Genomic DNA, 19,775 nt, shown 5'->3' with positions numbered 1-19,775 from the left:
CAGTCAGGATCTTTTTTCCAACCACATTTCTTCAGTGAAGTTGATGGTTCATCATGATCCTTCTAGATTTTAATAATGCATTGGTTAGTTCTGAACCCAATTCCAGTCATTTCAGCTCAAATCTCCTGAGTTGTTATGTTTGCTTGATGCAGGACGACAATTTGACCTTCTGAAGCACAGTAACATCTTTTCCATAAGCATGGGATACGTCTTTCAACGTTTGTTTAAGAAATGCATCAGTTCGGGTTAATAAAATTGCTGCAGCTGAAACATTAATCATTGCATTAATTATCCAATCAAAGGCTCTTAAGTGTTTGCTTATTGAAATCCAAATGGTGACTTTTTGGCCGGGCAGTGTATAATCATCCTTCAAATGCATGTGTATGAAAAGCACACTTTATCCATGCAGAAACCTGCGTACATTTGCTTGAGAGTGCCACCCTGACAGAGGTACAGATTGGGACCTTTTTTCTGAGTGTGCATTTGCCAGAGAAAAAAAAATCTTCTGGCTGTTTCTGTTAGGGGTCACCACAGCGGATCATCCACTTTATGATCTGCATATTTGATTTGGCATAGGTTTTTTACATCGGATACCCTTCCTGACACAACCCATACCTGCCAACCTGTACGCATCTTGCGTAGCCGCTACGAATTTTTACCTCATTGTACGACTGTACGTTTTCACATTAAAAAGTACGCATATCGTCCGAACTCACATTTCAGTCAAGTTCTCGCTGAAGTTGATACCGCTGATCTGTGAGAAAACTCAAAGCCAGAATGGAACGCTTTGCCCAATCCCCCTGGCCCTCTTCCAGAGCGTGTGGCTCTGCCCTCTGCACCCCCTCCTCTTCCTCCTTCGCGTCTCTGACTTGAGTGCAGCGGTGCAGCCAGAGGTCAGGTGGCTAGAGCGAGTCGGGGATTGAAACGTCGGTTAGAGAAGAGAGATTTCATCGATAGTCAACAATCCATTCTGCAAAGATCACTGGAAAGGTAAAATAAAAACATTAGGTCAGCCCAATAAACTGACATTGTTAACCCCTCGTGAATGTTATACCAGGGCTTTCCACTAAGGCTCATACTAGCCAGCCATGACCAATAAGTAGCCAGCCGGGGGGGGGGGGGGGGTGAGAGAGAGAGCAGCCCCGCCCCTCTCTGCTCCCTGAGTGGAGTTCGTCGCCTTGGTAACGGTGCTCAGGTGCAGGGAAGAGACACAATATGACAAGCAAAGAGCGCTTTTTCTCAGAGTTCTCTCTCCTCGAACAACGCTGATTTACATGGAAACGAAAGCAGCTATTCACAAAATTCTTTCACATTGAGTGCTACAAGGCTCTCATGAACACATTGATGTAATTTTTTTGTCCCTAGTGTAAAAATTGTGGACACTAGAGCGAGTTAAAAACAAGTGACATTTCTGATTTTGCAGTAAAAGCGCTGCCAGGTTTATAATGGGAGTCTATGGGGAAGCGCGCCTGTCCTCTCCTTACTTTCAGGCTTCTCATTCAAAAACTGTAAATCCTATCGCTCAGGTAGACACATTGTGTGAATCAGGACAAGTGTGACAACAACTTTTGAGAAAATTATGTGTGTAGAGTGAAAATTGTGGCTGAAAACACAGTTTAAATGAGAAAGTTAGAGCTTTTTTTTTTCAAGCTGCCTACACTCTAAACTCCTGAGCCCCGCTGGTGTGTAACGCAATAGACACCCATTATAAAGCCTGAATTTCTCCAGAGTTGCTCATGGTGTTTGATCTGTGACTGAGCCAAAAGTATAGAACCTAGCAAAAAAGTTGAATGCCAGATCCACACAGGAGAATTTTGTCTCCGTTTTAAAGTTTGAATCATGTCTCTAGGTGAAAGACAAAATAAGCGTTATCTCTGCTTCTGTTCCCTCCGATGTCGCCTCCGACGGCCCCGACACACTACTGCCTCCGCCGAGTGCGCGCACACACCGCATGTCGGGGCCGCGGATGAGTTACTCTCCCTTGATCAACGAAGTCTGTGGGGAATTTGTGGTTATTATCGGTACAAACGGCACGAATCACAACTTAAATGAGTGCGGTTCAGTTTGACATTATTGTCAGTCCGTTAGATAAACATTTAATTTTATTAAAATCGAAAATTAATATTTAGAGCCTGTGGGCTACAAAAATAATAGTCATTAAAGTAGCTGGCTGGACTTAATTGTGTAGTCGGCTGTATGGCCGGCAGCCGGCGCTTGTGGAAAGCCCTGATTATACTCGTTCACCAACTCAATATGCTGCAATACTTCAGGCTTTCCCACATGCATGTTTCAGACAAAAACTGAACATATGGAGCCTGAACTGAGTGCCAAACGTGTTTGGAAACCCCAAAGATTTCTGGAAGGCTATCAGGAGAGGTGGCCTTGTCTCACACGGTCGCAGTTACCCAGCCACGCATTCTGCATGGTGTGCAAGATTGATATAGACATCAGTCACCAAGGAGCAACAGGTATGCTAACACCGTCCCACACACGCCCGTTAAAGTATTGTAATAAGAAGTTTTAGCTAACTGGAAGGCAGTGCATAACACTTTTACTGTTATACATGGCCTTCCTATATTTTTAACAGAAACAGTTGTGTTTCACGTGTACTCGAGCTTCCTAGCAGTTATTTTGTGCATTTACAACACCAACAGTACAGGCTAGTTCTTCATTTAACTTCGAAGCCGTCACTCAAGGTTGCATATTCGATGCGGTAACCAACGAAACCTGATTACAATTCCTCTCGCACTCTCATTGAATCACTGTGATAAGTACCACTTAATTGATGTGCTCAACAAAACGTAGCGTGTTGTATGTCTTAAGGGCAGTCGGTAACTTCTGTCAATGGTAGCCTAGGAATGTTTGCAGATGATGTGAAGTCGAAAATTGGTCATCCCTCTTATGAAAAAAACCTGCATGGTACTGCAGTATCAAATGCTTTTTTCTACAGTATTACTGCAGTAAATGCAATATTTCGAATGCAAATGCAATAGTTTGCACATGAAAAAGGCATACTACAAAATACTGCAGTGTACTGTATAATGCAATATTTTGGACGTGTGTGTAGGGGGGTGGGGGTCTGCACAGTGCAGGAAAAAAAATGTCAGTTTCCCATTTATACACTGCATTTTTTTTTCCCATAAGGGCCTTAAAAGCCTGGGTCTGTAATGTTTGCTGTGCTTTTTAAAATGGAAGGAAGTTCCCAAGAGCCATCAATAACAGTTTCCCAAAGTCTATCTATAGGAATGTTTTACAAAACTGGACTATGTTCCCAAGGTCAATCAATAAAACTGGATTGAAAGTATTTTTTTTGGTCTGCTGGTTGTGGTCTGTGGGGGCGCATGCGCATGGTCTGTTGGGGTGAGGTTGACGGGGGGGTACTCATTAAATTGTAAAATTATACTCATAAAATTTTTTCAAGGTTGGCAGGTATGGCAACCCCTCCCAGTTGATCTGGGCTTGGGACCAGCACTAAGTACCATATGCACTGGCTGGGTATTTTACCTAATCTGCATGTCTTTGGACTGTTGGAGGAAACCCACACAGACACAGGGAGAACAAGCAAACTCCACTCAGAAAGACCCCTGTTGGCTGTGAGGTTCGAACCTGGAACCTTCTTGCTGTGAGGCGACAGTGTTATCCACTACACCACCAGGAAAAAAAAAGCGACAAACGTTTAAAATAATTAGCTTGTGGTTCGTTATATTTCAGTCATTATCATTGTATTGACATGGAAGTCAAATTTTTCATGTTTAAAGTTTCACCTTTAGTTTTACACAGTGCCAAAATTGACATGGCACCAAAAGTGGGTTCACTTTATAGGAAACTAGTTTATCATGTTAATAAATACCTTGATGGTAATAACCATCACAGTTCACATTGGGGACAGTTTGGTGTTAGCCACTTACTGTGTGACTCGGATAAATAACTTGAATGCAAAGTCACTCATTTTTTTGTTGAATATTCATTAAACAGTTTTGAGTAATAAAGATACCAGTACTTATAAGATCACTCAGTGGATCAGGTGTCAAACTGTTTGCGTTTGTTTTCAGGTAGAATACATAGTTTTCACATGACGTCACAGAGTCGGGGATTCCCTAGTGGCGGCCATCTTGTGGGTCAAGCTTACTGTACGGGTCACTGAGCACACATTGTAACGCACGAGTACAAAGTCTTCAAAAGAACCCAAGCAGGCTATTTAAAGCTAGCAATGGTGCACACCTGTTGTATTCACGGCTGTCGTAATAGGTCAGATGATGACGTCAAGCGGAGCTTTTATGGAATTCCCACTGTACGGGAGCACGAAGGCGAGCAAACAAAGAAACTCAGCATACAAAGGAGAAATCTATGGCTTGCGAGAATCAGCCGCAAGGATTATCAGCCTTCCAAACACAGCAAAGTCTGCTCCGATCATTTTATAAGTGGCAAGTTGTTTTAATAAACAATCAATTGTGTTTAAGTTTGTTTTTGGAAACCAAAACATCGTGTAAACAATCTCTGGAAAATGCCTAACTGGAACCGCTGAGTGTACGTTTACATTGTACACTGACATGGTACTGTAATACCACTAATGGATGCAAAATTTGTCTTAAATCAACTTGATATTATACACACACATATATTTATATGCAGTGTTGAGAGCTCTAAAATTCCAATGTTTACATACCTTGGCTGTAATTAGGACACGACTGTCACTTGTTTTTATATGGTGGACATCACGGACCCAGCCACAGACAAAATAATTGTATGACTCCGGCGACTTGTATGCTTTGAGGTCGTCAAGTGTGTAGGCACTTTTACTATTCACAAAATAGTTCACAATATCAGGGTACGATATGGATGGCAGCCCTGCATAGTCACTTGAAAATGCATCTTTGTCCACTTCGTAGGGGTCAATTCCCCCAATCAAGGCCAGTTTGGCTGCATACCGTTGTCGTGAGATGTCGTCTAATGTATCCATATACTTCCGTTTGCTTGATTTTGCCGACATCAATCTTTATTTTAGAAAACTGACTACATAAATTCGTCCGAGATAACGTAGCCGGTAATGGCGATGGTCCGTTTTGTTTGACCCACAAGATGGTGGCTGGGGGGCTTTCCCCGGAATGCCGTGACGTCAGTGAAAACTATGTATTACAGTGTGACAGTATGAAAAAAATGGCATTGCGTTCATAAGGTGAAAACAGGCCCAGTGCTTCTCTTACTCATACGCATGCATGTGAAGCACAATTGTGCAACGAGCTATAACTGACTGCATGTTCTCTTTTTAATTAATAACTGTTTGTAGAGTATTAGCAGCAGTTAGTTTTTTGTGGGATTTTGTCCACCTCCTAAAATGAGCTGTAATTCAGTAACATGCTCGCTTTCATGTGCTGTTTGTCCTCAAACACGGGGAGGGGGCTTTAAACTGTCAATCCAGGGGTTTTATTTATTCTTAGAAATATTTTAATTTATGACGCTGTGTAGTAAAAGAACATATTTGGATGTTGATAAAAGAAAAAATCAGCTGTACAACTAGAAACTGTAGTCAAGCACTAATAATGGAGCTCATTCTGTACATGGCCACCGTTTTATTAAAATCAATGAGTGATCAATGACATATCAGCAATATTAATGACTCCACACTTGTCCTAACATGAGTCTAAAGAATAAACTTTAATACCGCGTTTTCATATTGCAGTTAACTATTTGCACCACTTCACATTGGCTTTGATGTGCTACAGCCTTAATAATCTCAAACGTTATTTTCAGATTTCCTGCATTTTGCAGTCAAATCGTGTTTTGCGCTGCATTTCCTGACATGCATCTGTCCCCCTGTCTCCTAATGCAGCGACTGAAAAATCTTTGATGAGTGGATTCTTCAGGTTAGGAGGCAGTGACAAACCATTGCTTTATTTCTGTCTTCTCTGGAGAGTAGAAGATAACATCAGCACCATCGACAGGATATTTTCAGCATCTCTTGCTGCCTGTTATTCTTCTGCCGAAAACAGAAGTTCATGTATTTTATTTCTCTCTTCTCCAAAACATAAAAGATGGCATCTAAATATTCAGTAGGACGTTTTCAGCATCTCCTGCTGCCTCTCTTTCTGACTTTCTGTTTTGGAGGAGCATTCTACACTTACTTCAAGCCAACTATAATCTGGACGCTATGTTCTGATGCTGTCGTGTCCTCAGATAAAGTCTGCTTTGATAAATGCTTCAATGTTTTCAAAGAGTTCTTTCTCAAAAATTCAACCATCACCAGCACTCCTAACTGCACCTTGGCTAACAAACAACCACTGATCACCAAACCAAGTGTCATGGAAGAAAATCATGACCATGACACCATCATATTACTTTGGTCATGGCCTTTTGGTTTTACATTTCAAGGAGAAACCTGTGATTCAGAATATGGTATTAAAGGCTGTCACATTACAGATGACAGAAGACAGTATTACAAAGCCCATGGTGTTATGTTTCATCACAGAGACATCGGTGGCGATTTACCAAACCTGCTAAACATGCCACGACCTCCACACCAGAAGTGGGTGTGGATGAACATGGAGTCTCCTGATAATACACCAAGATGGACTGTGACAGATGATTTATTCAATCTGACTGCAAATTATAGGAGAGATTCAGATATCTGGGTGCCTTATGGGAGAATCATAGACATCTCTGAGAAGGACAAACCCTTTACAATACCACCAAAGGACAAATTGGTGTGCTGGGTCGTCAGTAACTGGAACCCCAACTATAGCAGAGTCAAATATTTTAATGAACTGAGCAAATACATCAAAATAGAGGCTTATGGTAGATCCTTCAACCGGTACATTAATGATGAGGACTATAAGGCTACTTTGTCTAGTTGTAAATTCTACTTATCATTTGAGAGCTCCACCCACAAAGACTACTTCACTGAGAAGCTGTTTAACCCCATGAAAGTTGGCACAGTTCCTGTGGTTCTCGGTCCACCCAGAGAGAACTATGAGGAATTCCTTCCAGCAGATTCATTCATTCATGTGGATGATTTCAAATCCTCTCAGGAACTTGCAGAACATCTCAAATTTCTAGACCAGAACCAGGAAGCTTATGAACACTACTTCACCTGGAGACAACACTTTACTGCTAAACGTTCACGTTTCGGGCTAGAACACGCTTGTCGAATTTGTGATCATATAAGAAAACACAAGGGCTACAGAGTGTTTAGAGGTCTCAGTAAATGGTACTGGGATTAGCTAGCAGTTTATTTTCGAAGCATATGCAGACTCTTGCATTGGGAAAGACTTTAATACTAAACCATGCTTCCACCTGCTACATTATTCCATTTAAGGATATATTCCTGGTTCATAAAGATTACCTGTTTATTTTCCTTGTCATGGAGTGCTTTACTGAATATTATATTTCATGCATATTAAGAGGGTGTGGTTGGGTGACTAATGACCAGGTTGTAGATGTCCTATTATAGACAACAGAAGAATGTTCCATTTATACAACACCTTCCGAACACTCTTTTCACAGTTGATGTAATGAGAAACTATAATAAAGAAATAAGAAAGGTTTGGGGGAAAATGTACATTTTAAGATTTGTCTCAAAATGACAGAAGAAATGTCCATGGATTGGTTTGCAAGTAAGAAGCAGTTGATTCTCTGTGAAACAGGTAACCAGTGTTTGGTACGAGTAATGATTCTTGCAGATGAACTTTGCATATGGTGGCATCGATTTAGGTTTTACTCAAAATGCCAAACAACAGAATTTTAACCATGAGGTTGTGAAAGCATGAATCATGTTTATCATTTAAACTAAATGAAGCACTGATAGAAGCAGTTTTGGTCAGTGACCCAAGGTGGGAGGGAAAGGCGCATGCATTTTCAAAAATTAGGTCAAAGCTCAGGGTTGCTGATTTGAAGGTTGGGGGTTCAGATCCCAGTATTGCCAGGCTATCACTGTTGAGCCCATGAACAAGACTCTTAAAGGACATGGGACATGAAACATAAATGCATGCTATATCAGTTTCTTTCCATTAAAAATATGAAATAATTGCATCAACAAATACAAAATTATCTATTAAATTCAGCAAAATCGTTATATTTGTGATGATTATATGGCATTTCTGCTCGAGCTCCGATATGCATATTTTACAACCGAAAGAGCCGCTGTGACCTGATCATACGTCACAAAAACTTTCGGGTACAGCACAAGCGGGTAGATGAATATGGAGAAGTGCGAATCGTGATGATGACAAATGTGACAAAATAGTTTTTGTGTCTTGGATGACAAGAAAATTGTTTCGTTTTTAGACTGTTTAACGTACATTGAACATCATGGTGTATTGCGACCTCCCAGTCAGTCAGACGTGCTGTTACTCCTGTTAGCAATGTAGCTAGGCTCAGCATGGCCAATGGTATTTTTTGGGGCTGTAGTTAGATGCGACCAAACTCTTCCACGTTTTTCCTGTTTACATAGGTTTATATGACCAGTGACATGAAACAAAGTTCAGTTACACAAATTGAAACGTGGCGATTTTCTATGCTATGGAAAGTCCGCACTATAATGACAGGCGTACTAACACCTTCTGCGCGCTTCGACAGCACATTGATACCTTCACTTGGAGTTGTACCATTATTTTTTAGACAGGGCGGACGGACCAGGGCATTCACCCGCCTGGCCGTGCCCGACGAGGAGCACTCTCGGCCGGCTTGGGAGGCAGATGGCAGCCCCTCCTGGAAGTGTGGTTTTACCATGGGCCTCATGCAGTAAGGATTAGTATTATAATTTTGGGTGTATCAATTATTGATTATCATAATTCTGACTCATTTCGCCATTTTGAATGTTTTCATCTCGGACTCTGGAAGCATTGTATCTCAATCAATCTCAAAAAATATCAGAAAAAAAAAACTAGCTTGCAATGGACTTTAGCTAGATCTATGATGAACTTTCAATGTATGATACAAAAATAATACTTCTTTCAACAGATCATTAGCCTTTGAGCAGAATTGTTTTTAACTTGCCAGGATGTGTTATCGAGCCGACCGCTTTCAGTTTCATGGGGATTGAATGAACTCTCACTCTCAGAATCATCTGACCCATCAGAGTAAAGACAAGATCTATGTTCATGTGAATTTCCAGCTATCAGTTCGAATTGATAAGGTCTAACTTCACATCTCTGTGAAACATCGGGAATGTCACTCTCGATGGTGTCCATTTCGGTAACCTGTTTACAGTAGATACCCAAGCGCTGGCTCCTTGAAAAGTTTTTGTGACGTCACGGGTCACGTGACCGCTTAGCTAATTAACGAATCATTGTTTTACGCTGATGTATAAAAAAGTTGAATAATGTGATGATTTTCACTTTTTTGACGCCCTGCAGTGATTTAGATGGCATTTCTTATGTCCTTTATACATAATTATACCCAGAAAAAAATCCATGTCCCATGTCCTTTAATCCTCTATACCCCAGGGCTGTTGAATTATGGCTGACCCGGTCTTCTAACGCCACTTTATTAACAAGCTACGAGATGCAAAGAAAACATTTCACTGTACTGTACAGGTATTTAGCAGACATGCTTATCCAGAGCGATGTACAACATAGCCAGAGCAGCCTGGGGAGCAGTGGGAGGGTTGGGTACCTTGCTCAAGGGCACTTCAACCATTCCTGCTGGTCAAGGGAATTGAACCGGTGACCTTTTGGTCCCAAAGCTGCTTCTCTAACCATTGCATGGCTTCCCCCACATCGCTCCTGTGGAGGACGGCCCCATATGGACAGTCAGAAGACACACTTAGAAGATGGTTCTGGCCACTTGCAGTTTTGCTACGATGGTTTAGGACTATCATCACCATGCTAACTTTAGGACTGCAGTTGTCATGAACAGTTTTACACTCAAGTCTCCACCAGTGAACAGTTTATAACTTCAACAAAACAGACTTCCTGTTAAACTATAATGAATTTCCTGGTTACACAGTTGTACTTTGTGACTCTATAGGACTCAGTTATAGAAGTGAGTTATTTATAATCATACTATCTGTTATCACCCAGATGGGGATGGGTTCCCTTTAGAGTCTGGTTTCTCTCAAGGTTTCTTCCTCGCGTCGTCTGAGGGAGTTTTTCCTCACCACCACCACCACCACCACAGGCTTGCTTATCAGGGATAAATACATTTATTAGGAATAAAATTAGTTTATATATTTAAAAGTCTTTATTTTTTCTTTCAAGATGATTTGCGATAATGGCTGTTGTTAAAAGTGTGATACAAATAAATTGACATGACAGATTCTTGAAGCACTTTAACCGGTGCGGGTGAGTCGCCACTCATCTACGCTAGAGATGTACTGCTGTCCCTCTGCTGCATGGGAGTTGTTCCTCCAGCGGATCTACCTGAGGAGGTAAAAATACAGCCTCCGCACTGGGAATGCAAACAACCACGGAAAAGAGGCAGGAGAGGGGGCATACGACAGTGTCTCCGCCGAAGAGGCAGTAGGCCATCGCTGCCCAGCATTATTCTCTGCAATGCGCAATCCCTGAAAAGTAAGATGGAAGAGCTTTGCATCTTGGCAAAGGGGTGCTTTGAATACTGGGAGTCATGTTTACTGGTGTTCACAGAGACCTGGCATACACACACAACTTTCATTCCCCTCCCAAAATGTGCAATATTTCCATATAACTTTCCCCTCTTTTAATAATCCAGGAACAGCACTCAGGACTAGCCTTTTATTTTATTACTGTTATTTAAAATTTGCCCTCTCCTTCTGTTTAATACTTGTGTTTAAATTTTTGAGCATATAACTTTTTTCCTCCCCCCAACATATTGTATAGTGTTTCTATATTTTTATTATAGTATTTTTATTTTCTAATCTGTTGACTGAGAGAGCCCTGCACAAAAATTCCAATGTGTCTGAACTGTTGGTTTATGCACAAATGGCAAATAAAAAAACCTTGACCTTGAGCTATGTTTGCGTCCCCCACCTTTAATGATGGAGTCAGAATCTATTTAAAAAAAAAAAATGAGTCATGTGCTCCTCTTCCCCCCAAGAGACAAACAATAAGTAATCAAGCCTACAGTCAAGTTAACAATACATGTTAACGCCATAAAACAAAGGCTTAACAATCTGCACTTAGGTGTCGATCACTAAGTTATTGAGAACAGATTCAAGAAGTTTGTCATATGCATAGTAAAAACACGGAGGTTCAGACAATGCAATGAAATTCTTACTTTGCTGCTCTCCTTATACACAACAGTAACACACACACTCAAACACATGATGAAAATGTGCCTAAAAAGGGAATAAAAGTAGTAAAACTAAATAAAAACTTAAAAAAAACCCCTGAAGTAATAAAAGTAGTAAATGTAGTGAAACTAAATGGGTAAAAGGTGCCAGAAAAACCCTGAGTTAATTTGTAAAGTGACAAACCGGTAGCTGCAGTGGGGATTCTGGAGAATGGGGAGTGCAGGATTAATGGCCCTTTTCCACTACCCTTTTTCAGCTCACTTCAGCCCGACACGGCTCGTGTTTCGACTACCAAAAAACAGCACGACTCAGCTCGCTTCAGCCCTGCTTAGCCCCTAAAACTCGCACCGTTTTGGAGTGGGGCTGAAGCGAGCCAAAGCGAGCCGAGTGAGGCTGGGGGCATGAGCAGACACTCCCCTGTGCACTGATTGGTGAGGAGGAGTGTCCTCACATGCCCACACACGCCCCGCGAGCACGCTGGGATCTGTAAACACCGCAAACCCGGAAGAAGAATAATTACGAATTACGAGAATTTCTGAAGCCTTATGCGCCTCGCCTCATCTATACGCTCTTGCCAGTATCTGTTGGCGTTGTCGGTGACAACAAGCCACAGCACCAAGACCAGCAACACTAACGACTCCATGTCCTCCATGTTTATTGTTTACTATTCGGGTCGTGAGACTACCGCTTAAAAGATCACTGATGTCACTGTTTGCGCTGCTTAACGATATCACGTGACGTCCACCCACTTTCACTAACTCCACCCAATGTGTCCACCCACTTCCAGCCAGCACGGTTCAGCGCGGTTGTAGTCGAAATGCAACTCCAACAGCCCCACTCAGCTCGACTCAGCACGGCACAGCTCAGCTGCGTTTGTAGTGGAAAAGCGGCATTATTGTGTTGTATTGTTCAGGAGCCTGATAGCCTGTGGATAGAAACTGTTTGTGAGTCTTGTAGTTGATTTGACACTCCGGTAGCGTCTCCCTGATGGCAGGAGTGTAAAGAGACCGTGTTGTGGGTGTGTGTTGTCCTTAATAATGTTTTGGGCCCTCCTGATGACCCTGGTGTTGTAAATGCCCTGTAGTGATGGGAAGGCTGTTCCAGAGATGGACTGTCACCCGCTGGAGAGCCTTCCTGTCCTGAGCAGTGCAGTTTCCATACCACACTGTGAGGGAGCTGGTGATGACACTCTCAACTGTGCATCGGTAGAAGTTGCTGAGCATTTTGGCTGGCACGCCAAACTTCCTCAGCCTTCTCAAGAAATACAGTCTCTACTGTGACTTCTTCAGAAGCTGCTGAGTGTTGTGAAACCAGGTGAGGTCCAGGGACAGACTGGAACCAAAAAACGGCCCTGGACTTTCCCCCTGTAGCGCGGATCGAGTGTGGGTGGAGCACAGAGGACGACAGGACAATGCTTGAGATGCAGAGGGGGCTTTTATTAAACAACTTTTCAGTCTAATCGCCCGCTTCTCGTATGCGGTATAACACATAAACACACACACACTCTGTAATCTTGTCCCGGGTTGCGCTCCCTCTCCTCTCTCTCTGCCTCCTTAAATAGGGAGCAGTTACTGGGAAAACACACACAAACACAGGTTAATTACAGTCAGGTATAGCGATTCTGCCACTCACCTTCCCTGGCTCCACCCTCCTGTCACAGACCGGCGCTTGACCACGCCCCCGCTGCCACATACCCCCACCGCCCGACTCAGGCCGGGCGCCCGTCCGGCCCGCAGCCGACTCCCCCCCCCCCCCCCCCCCCGATGGGAGAGGAAGTCCGCCACGACCATCTGCGCCCCTGGCCTGTGGACCACATTGAAGTTGAAGGGTTGGAGTGCCAGATACCAACGGGTGATCCGCGCGTTGGCATCCTTCATGCGGTGGAGCCACTGGAGGGGCGCATGGTCCGAACAGAGGGTGAAAGAGCACCCCAGCAGGTAGTAACAGAGGGCGAGGACCGCCCACTTGATCGCCAGGCACTCCTTCTCAATTGTGCTGTAGCGCCCCTCATGCACTGACAGCTTCCGGCTGATGTATAGGACTGGGCGGTCCTCCCCCTCCACCTGCTGGGACAAAACGGCCCCCAGCCCTCTGTCCGACGCATCGGTCTGCAACAAAAAAGGGAGAGAGAAGTCAGGGGAGTGTAAAAGTGGCCCCCCACACAGTGCAGCCTTTACCTCAGAGAAAGCCCGCTGGCACTGCTCCATCCACTGGACCGGATCTGGCGCCCCCTTTTTAGTGAGGTCAGTCAGCGGGCTGGTGACGTCCGAATAATTAGGTATAAACCTACGATAGTAGCCAGCCAGCCCCAGGAACTGTCTCACCCCCTTTTTGGTCTTGGGCCTCGGGCAGGCCGCAATCGCTGCTGTCTTATTAATTTGGGGACGCACCTGCCCGTTGCCCAAGTGGAAGCCCAGATACCGTACTTCCACCCGCCCAATCGCACACTTCTTCGGGTTGGCAGTGAGTCCCGCCCGCCTCAGCGACCTAAGGACGGCCCTCAGGTGTTGTAGGTGCTGCTGCCAATCATTACTATAAATGATGATATCGTCTAAGTAAGCGGCCGCATAGGTGGCGTGGGGCCGGAGGACCTGGTCCATCAGCCACTGAAACGTAGCGGGCGCCCCAAACAGCCCAAACGGAAGTGTGACGAACTGGTGTAAGCCGAACGGTGTGGAAAAGGCCGTTTTTTCCCAGGATAATGGAGTCAAGGGGATCTGCCACTATCCCTTCGTCAAATCCAGTGTCGAGTAAAAGCGAGCCGTGCCTAGTCGATTGAGCAGCTCATCAATATGAGGCATTGGGTATGCGTCAAATTTAGACACCATGTTGACTTTTCTATAGTCCACACAGAACCGGACCGAGCCGTCGGCCTTGGGAACCAAGACCACCCGGCTGCTCCAGTCACTGTGGGACTCCTCGACGATACCCATTTTGAGCATGGCCTGAAGTTCTTCCTGAACCACCTTTTTTTTGTGTTCGGGTAATCTATAAGGACGGCTCCGCACTACCACCCCCGGGGGCGTCTCTATGTGGTGTTCTATGAGGTTAGTGCGACCGGGCAGGGGCGAGAACACATCCAAAAACTCGGCCTGCAACTGGGTGAGTTGGGTCGGGGAAAGGTGGTCTCCACAGGGGACCGGAGAGGTACGTGATGCCAATGACCCTTTTTGGACCTCTGGCCCCAGCTCCGCCTTCTCCGGAACTACCGACACCAATGCCACGGGGACCTCCTCGTTCCAGAGTTTCAGCAGATTGAGGTGGTAGATCTGTAGTGCCCCCTCCCTGTCCGTTCGCCTAACCTCATAGTCGACGTCCCCGACTCGCCGTGTGACCTCAAAGGGTCCTTGCCACTTGGCGATTAATTTGGAGCTCGACGTGGGCAACAGGACGAGTACCTTATCTCCCGGAGTGAACTCTCTAAGGCGCGTGCCCTTGTTGTACAGGCGGGCTTGCCGTTCCTGGGCCTGCCGCAAATTCTCCTGAGTTAGGTGGGTGAGCGTGTGGAGTTTTGCGCGCAGATCCATAACGTACTGAATTTCGTTTTTGCTCTGTGAAGGTCCCTCCTCCCAATTTTCCCGCAGTACAGCTAAGATGCCGCGCGGCTTACGCCCATATAATAATTCAAATGGGGAGAACCCCGTGGAGGCTTGGGGGACCTCTCGCACTGCAAACAACAAGGGTTCGAGCCACTTATCCCAGTTACGTGCGTCCTCACTTACGAATTTTTTGATAATATTCTTGAGGGTGCGATTGAACCGTTCCACTAAACCGTCCGTCTGTGGGTGATAAACGCTGGTGCGGATCGGCTTAATACCCAGTAGCCCATACAGTTCGCTCAGTGTTCGTGACATAAACGAGGTGCCTTGGTCAGTCAGAATCTCTTTCGGGATTCCAACCCGGGAGATGATGTGGAAGAGGGCCTCCGCAATACTGCGTGCTGAGATATTGCGAAGAGGCACCGCTTCCAGGTATCGCGTTGCATAGTCCACCAGAACCAATATAAAGCGGTACCCTCGTGTTGACCGATCTAATGGCCCAATGAGATCCATCCTAATTCTTTCGAACGGGGTCTCGATTAATGGTAGGGGGTGCAAGGGCGCTTTTGGAATGGCCGCTGGATTTACTAACTGGCATTCGCGGCACGCCGTACACCACTTACGGATGTCACCGCGAATCCCCGGCCAATAGAATCGGGCCATTATCCGGGCGAGTGTCTTATCCTGCCCGAGGTGTCCAGCCATGGGATTAAAGTGAGCCGCCTGAAATACCAATTCCCGGCGGCTCTTTGGAATTAACAATTAGGTGACTCGCTCTTTCGTCTGAGTGTCCTGCTTCACTCGATATAACCTATCTTTCAAAATGGAAAAATAGGGGAAGGACGGGGTGGCGTTCGGCTGGAGCGTCTGACCATCGATTACTCTCACTTGGTCAAACGTGTGTTGCAGAGTCTCGTCTCGCGATTGTTCCAGTGGGAAATCCGCGAGGGATTCCCCAATAGAAAGAGGAGGGGCCGGTGGCTCCTCACTCTGTCGCGGAGATGACGTAGACGGCTCTGCGACCGTAGCTCCAGCCAAAGCGACACCGGGACCTTCCCCTGTTAACCGGCAGGACCCACTCTTTACTAGGCGTGCCATTAAACTCCGAAATCCTGGCCAATCCGTCCCCAAGATCAAAGAGTGGGTAAGGCGAGGATTAACCGCCGCCTTCACTATCGATTTTTCCCCTCTGAAACGTATGTGGACCGACACCAACGGGTAGCTGTGAATATCCCCATGCACACACAACACCTTCACCCCTTGTGCTCCCCCCAATGCCTCGTCTTGCACCAGGCTTTGGCGGATCGAGGTCTGATTGCAACCCGAATCCACCAACGCCTGATATATAGCCCCTTGTACACTTACCGGTATGCGATACGCTCCGGCCCGATTGAGGGCAGCCTCTGGTGCGTCGGGGATCTGCACCACCGCCCCCACTTCCATTGCTGCACACTGTTGCTGCAGGTGGCCCGGTTCCCCGCAGCGCCAGCAAACCGGCCCGGGCCTTCCCTCTGCAGCTGTGTGTTGGGGCTTACTCACCTGAGGGGGGGGAGAGACAGACACAGAAGGGAGAAATGGGAGGGCACCACGGGTGCGGCGGGCCGGCTGGGGTGGAGCCGGCCCCTGCCTCCGCAGTGGGGGAACGGGGCGAGGACAGGACACGGGAGGAGGGGGGGAGAAAGAGAGAGAGAAGAGGAGAGAGATGACAACGTCGTCCGCTGTCCTGCTGCCGGAACAGCCGCCAGATGATCCTCCGCCAGTCCCACGGTCTGATCCAGCGACGCCGGGCGGTGGCACTGGACCCACTCCGCGGTTCCAGCTGGTAACTGGGCGATGAACTGTTCCAGCGCCACCTGGTCGATGATTCCCTCGGCGTCGCGATCTTCGGCCCTCAGCCACCGCCAGCAGGCGTCCCGGAGCTGCTGGCCGAACGCGAACGGGCTGCTGACTTCCTCCATCCGCAGCGCGCGGAAGCGCTGGCGCTGCTGCTCCGGCGTGCGCCCCACGCGCTGGAGGACAGCCCGGCGAAGGTCGGCGTAGGCCAGTCTGCGGTCGGCGGGGAGCTGTAGTGCAGCCAGCTGTGCCTCTCCCGTCAGGAGGGGGAGGAGGCGCACCGCGCGCTGCTCCATCGGCCACCCCGAGGCTTCGGCGACCTGCTCGAACAATGTGATGAAAGCCTCAGGGTTGTCCTGCGGGCCCATCTTGGTCACGGTGAGGGGTGACGGGCCCGCGGCTGGGGCGCTGGTGGACCCCGCCGACGTGAGGAGACGCCGGAACGCCTCTCGATCTTCCTGCTGGGCCAGCACCAGGGCTTCGAAGCGGCGCTCCTGCTCCTTTCGGAACGTGACAAGTGCCTAGTGCTGGCTCTGCTGAACCGTGGCGAGGGCGTGGACCAAGTCCTCGAACGGGGAGGATTCCATGGGGCTGCTGCATTGGTGCTCCACCTTAATCCCGGGTTTCAGCACCACTGTAGCGCGGATCGAATGTGGGTGGAGCACAGAGGACGACAGGACAACGCTTGAGATGCAGAGGGGGCTTTTATTAAACAACTTTTCAGTTTAATCGCCCGCTTCTCGTATGCGGTATAACACATAAACACACACACACTCTATAATCTCGTCCCGGGTTGCGCTCCCTCTCCTCTCTCTCTGCCTCCTTAAATAGGGAGCGGTTACTGGGAAAACACACACAAACACAGGTTAATTACAGTCAGGTGTAGCGATTCTGCCACTCACCTTCCCTGGCTCCACCCTCCTGTCACAGACTGGTGCTTGACCACGCCCCTGCTGCCACACCCCCCAAATAGGCCCACTATACTATAGTATACTATAGTGCTATAGTGGTATATTGTCTGTCATAACAAAACCCACACAGATGAACTATTTATGATTGTTTATTCAAGAACGACTAAACATCACTTGCATCTCCTAAACAAAAATGAACATAGACATTGTCTTTTATACTGCTATTTTACTGTCACTTCTATGCTTGCATTTTAAAGAGAAAACAAAAATCTGTATCACTGATATTTGTAAGTGACTTTGCCAACAATAATTACAACAATAAATAGTGTGTGATTCTCCTCACACTATGTAAGCCATTTACAGTTAATACCATCTCTACAGCTGAACAATCTTTGTAGAGACAGGTTTTTGGGCTTTTGCTGGGGGTGGTAACTGAAAACCTGCTCCAGGCTGTAACTGTCTGAACTGGGGCGGCTGAAATATTGGGGCACTGATCCCTCATTCTGGCACTTTCCTGGACTCTCCTTGCCATCTTTTGAGCTGCCACTATCTTCAACCTGAATAAGCAAACAATTGAAAAGATGAAGTTCAATGCTAATGCTATTGTTGATTATATCTAAACTATGCAATGGCATCTAGGAAAACCCTTCACACTGTGCACTGACATATGCTTGATTAACATTTGTTTAATAGTAGTATTTGGAATGACAGCCTTTAAACCTATACTTGTATCTCAAAATTCTATTTTTAAAAACCAGCCAAAATTTTGGATAAACATAGCATTTGATACCTAGGCTACAGACAAGAAGAATAAAACAGATTTGGAGGTTTTTCCTAAATCCCAATTACATTTTTAGCCTTTTAGGTCTATTCTGTGTAAGAATTAGCCTGCTTGACACATTTTATAGTTTTAATATTATGCTGATTTTTTGGTAGGTAAGCCTGACAAACAGATCTAAAATTAGGCTATTAACAAATTGCACAATGCAATGCTGCTGTGATTAGTTATGATACCATTCAACCAATCATCCTTCAAACAACATTTGTAGCCTATTCCACAGACATTCCACCACGCACCACGGAAGAGAAGACAGAGATAAATAGTGCCAAAATGGAAAACACTTCTGGCTCTCAAACTTTGGGTTAATGATAGGCTAGAGCTTTGGTTCTCTTGAACGTAAAGAGCCTAATCTGCATGAATTATGCAGAGGTGTGTCATGAGTCTGCTCCCTGCTCAACTAATTGGGTAATTTTCCACCACACACTGCCTGGCTGCCACACCCCCTCACACTCTCACTCTAACCAATCAGGAAGCTCACCTGCTCTGAGCCCTTAATCACTGTCACCTGCTTCTTGTTACCTGCTCCTTGTGTGAGTGTATTTAAGGCACAGGTCTCCAGACATTCAGTGTCAGTTCATCTGCGAAGCAACACGTTCCTGTTCGCTGGCTCTCTACACAACTGATCTCCGTCACTGAAAACTTGCCTGACCCAACAACGACTGCTTTCCTGCCCAGTACTACCTGCCAACACCTGCCTGTCCCCCTGCTCCAGTCTGTGTCCGGTGTTGTCCCAGCTCCTGTAGCCACTCTCTCCAAGGGACCCTCCTGCCACTGTGTGCTCTGCCGCAGCCACCACTCAGACTTTCACTCTCCCCATCTCCTTTCACCTTTATCAATAAATCAACTTGTGTTCGTGACATGCACTTGGTTCTTCTGTCTCGTACTTGACAGTACGAACTGACCACTATGGACCCAGCGCACGAACCATCAGCCCTGGACCGCAATTGTTGGGGTTCACCCAGAAAGAGACCCCGATTCCTTCGTGGGCCACCCTCGGATCGATAGAAACAGACAGGGGAACCAGAGAGTTCACATGCCAGTTTATTCGCACAGTCACTTCGTCAAAGATGAAAGATTACAAACACCTTTTATAACAAATCATAATCTCTCCAAACGGCTATTGTGTCTGTCAAATGTGTGTGTGTTTGTATGTGACCTCAGAGAGGGGTGTGTGTGTGTGTGTGTGTGTCTCTATGGGAGGGTGTGAGTAAGTGACATCATTTTGATTCAAAATTATATCTGTGTCTATGTGCTAGGTCAGCAAATCACATCTGAATTCCATATGTATGTGTGTGTGAATGAAACCTTCAATCATAAGCAAAATAATATTTCAGCAATTCAGCAATTTCATTTACGCACGTCAAAGCGCGTGAGATGTTTTTCTGACAATGTTTTAAACAAAGACTATGTTTGGTCTAACAAAGAAGTGTTCTCCACTGGACGAA

At 46.0% G+C, this 19,775-nt stretch overlaps 2 protein-coding genes across 4 annotated transcripts in view; both read left to right on the top strand.

Moving 5' to 3' along the window:
* Positions 1-7,636, top strand: part of si:ch1073-440p11.2 (4-galactosyl-N-acetylglucosaminide 3-alpha-L-fucosyltransferase 9) — a 36,877-nt gene extending 29,241 nt beyond the window's left edge. The window contains exon 2 of the mRNA XM_060915497.1: positions 5,831-7,636. Within this exon, the coding sequence (XP_060771480.1) occupies positions 6,033-7,217 (1,185 nt within the window). The 5' untranslated portion in view covers positions 5,831-6,032 and the 3' untranslated portion in view covers positions 7,218-7,636. The remainder of the gene's footprint in view (positions 1-5,830) is intronic.
* Positions 1-19,775, top strand: part of LOC132882234 (4-galactosyl-N-acetylglucosaminide 3-alpha-L-fucosyltransferase 9-like) — a 150,601-nt gene that overhangs the window by 65,295 nt on the left and 65,531 nt on the right. The gene's annotated exons all lie outside the window — the stretch shown is intronic.

Source organism: Neoarius graeffei, chromosome 2 (genome assembly GCF_027579695.1).
Source record: "Neoarius graeffei isolate fNeoGra1 chromosome 2, fNeoGra1.pri, whole genome shotgun sequence".
Classification (NCBI taxonomy): domain Eukaryota; kingdom Metazoa; phylum Chordata; class Actinopteri; order Siluriformes; family Ariidae; genus Neoarius; species Neoarius graeffei.
The sequence above is the reverse complement of the archived record's forward strand: the minus strand, read 5'-3'. Positions and strand labels throughout refer to the sequence as shown.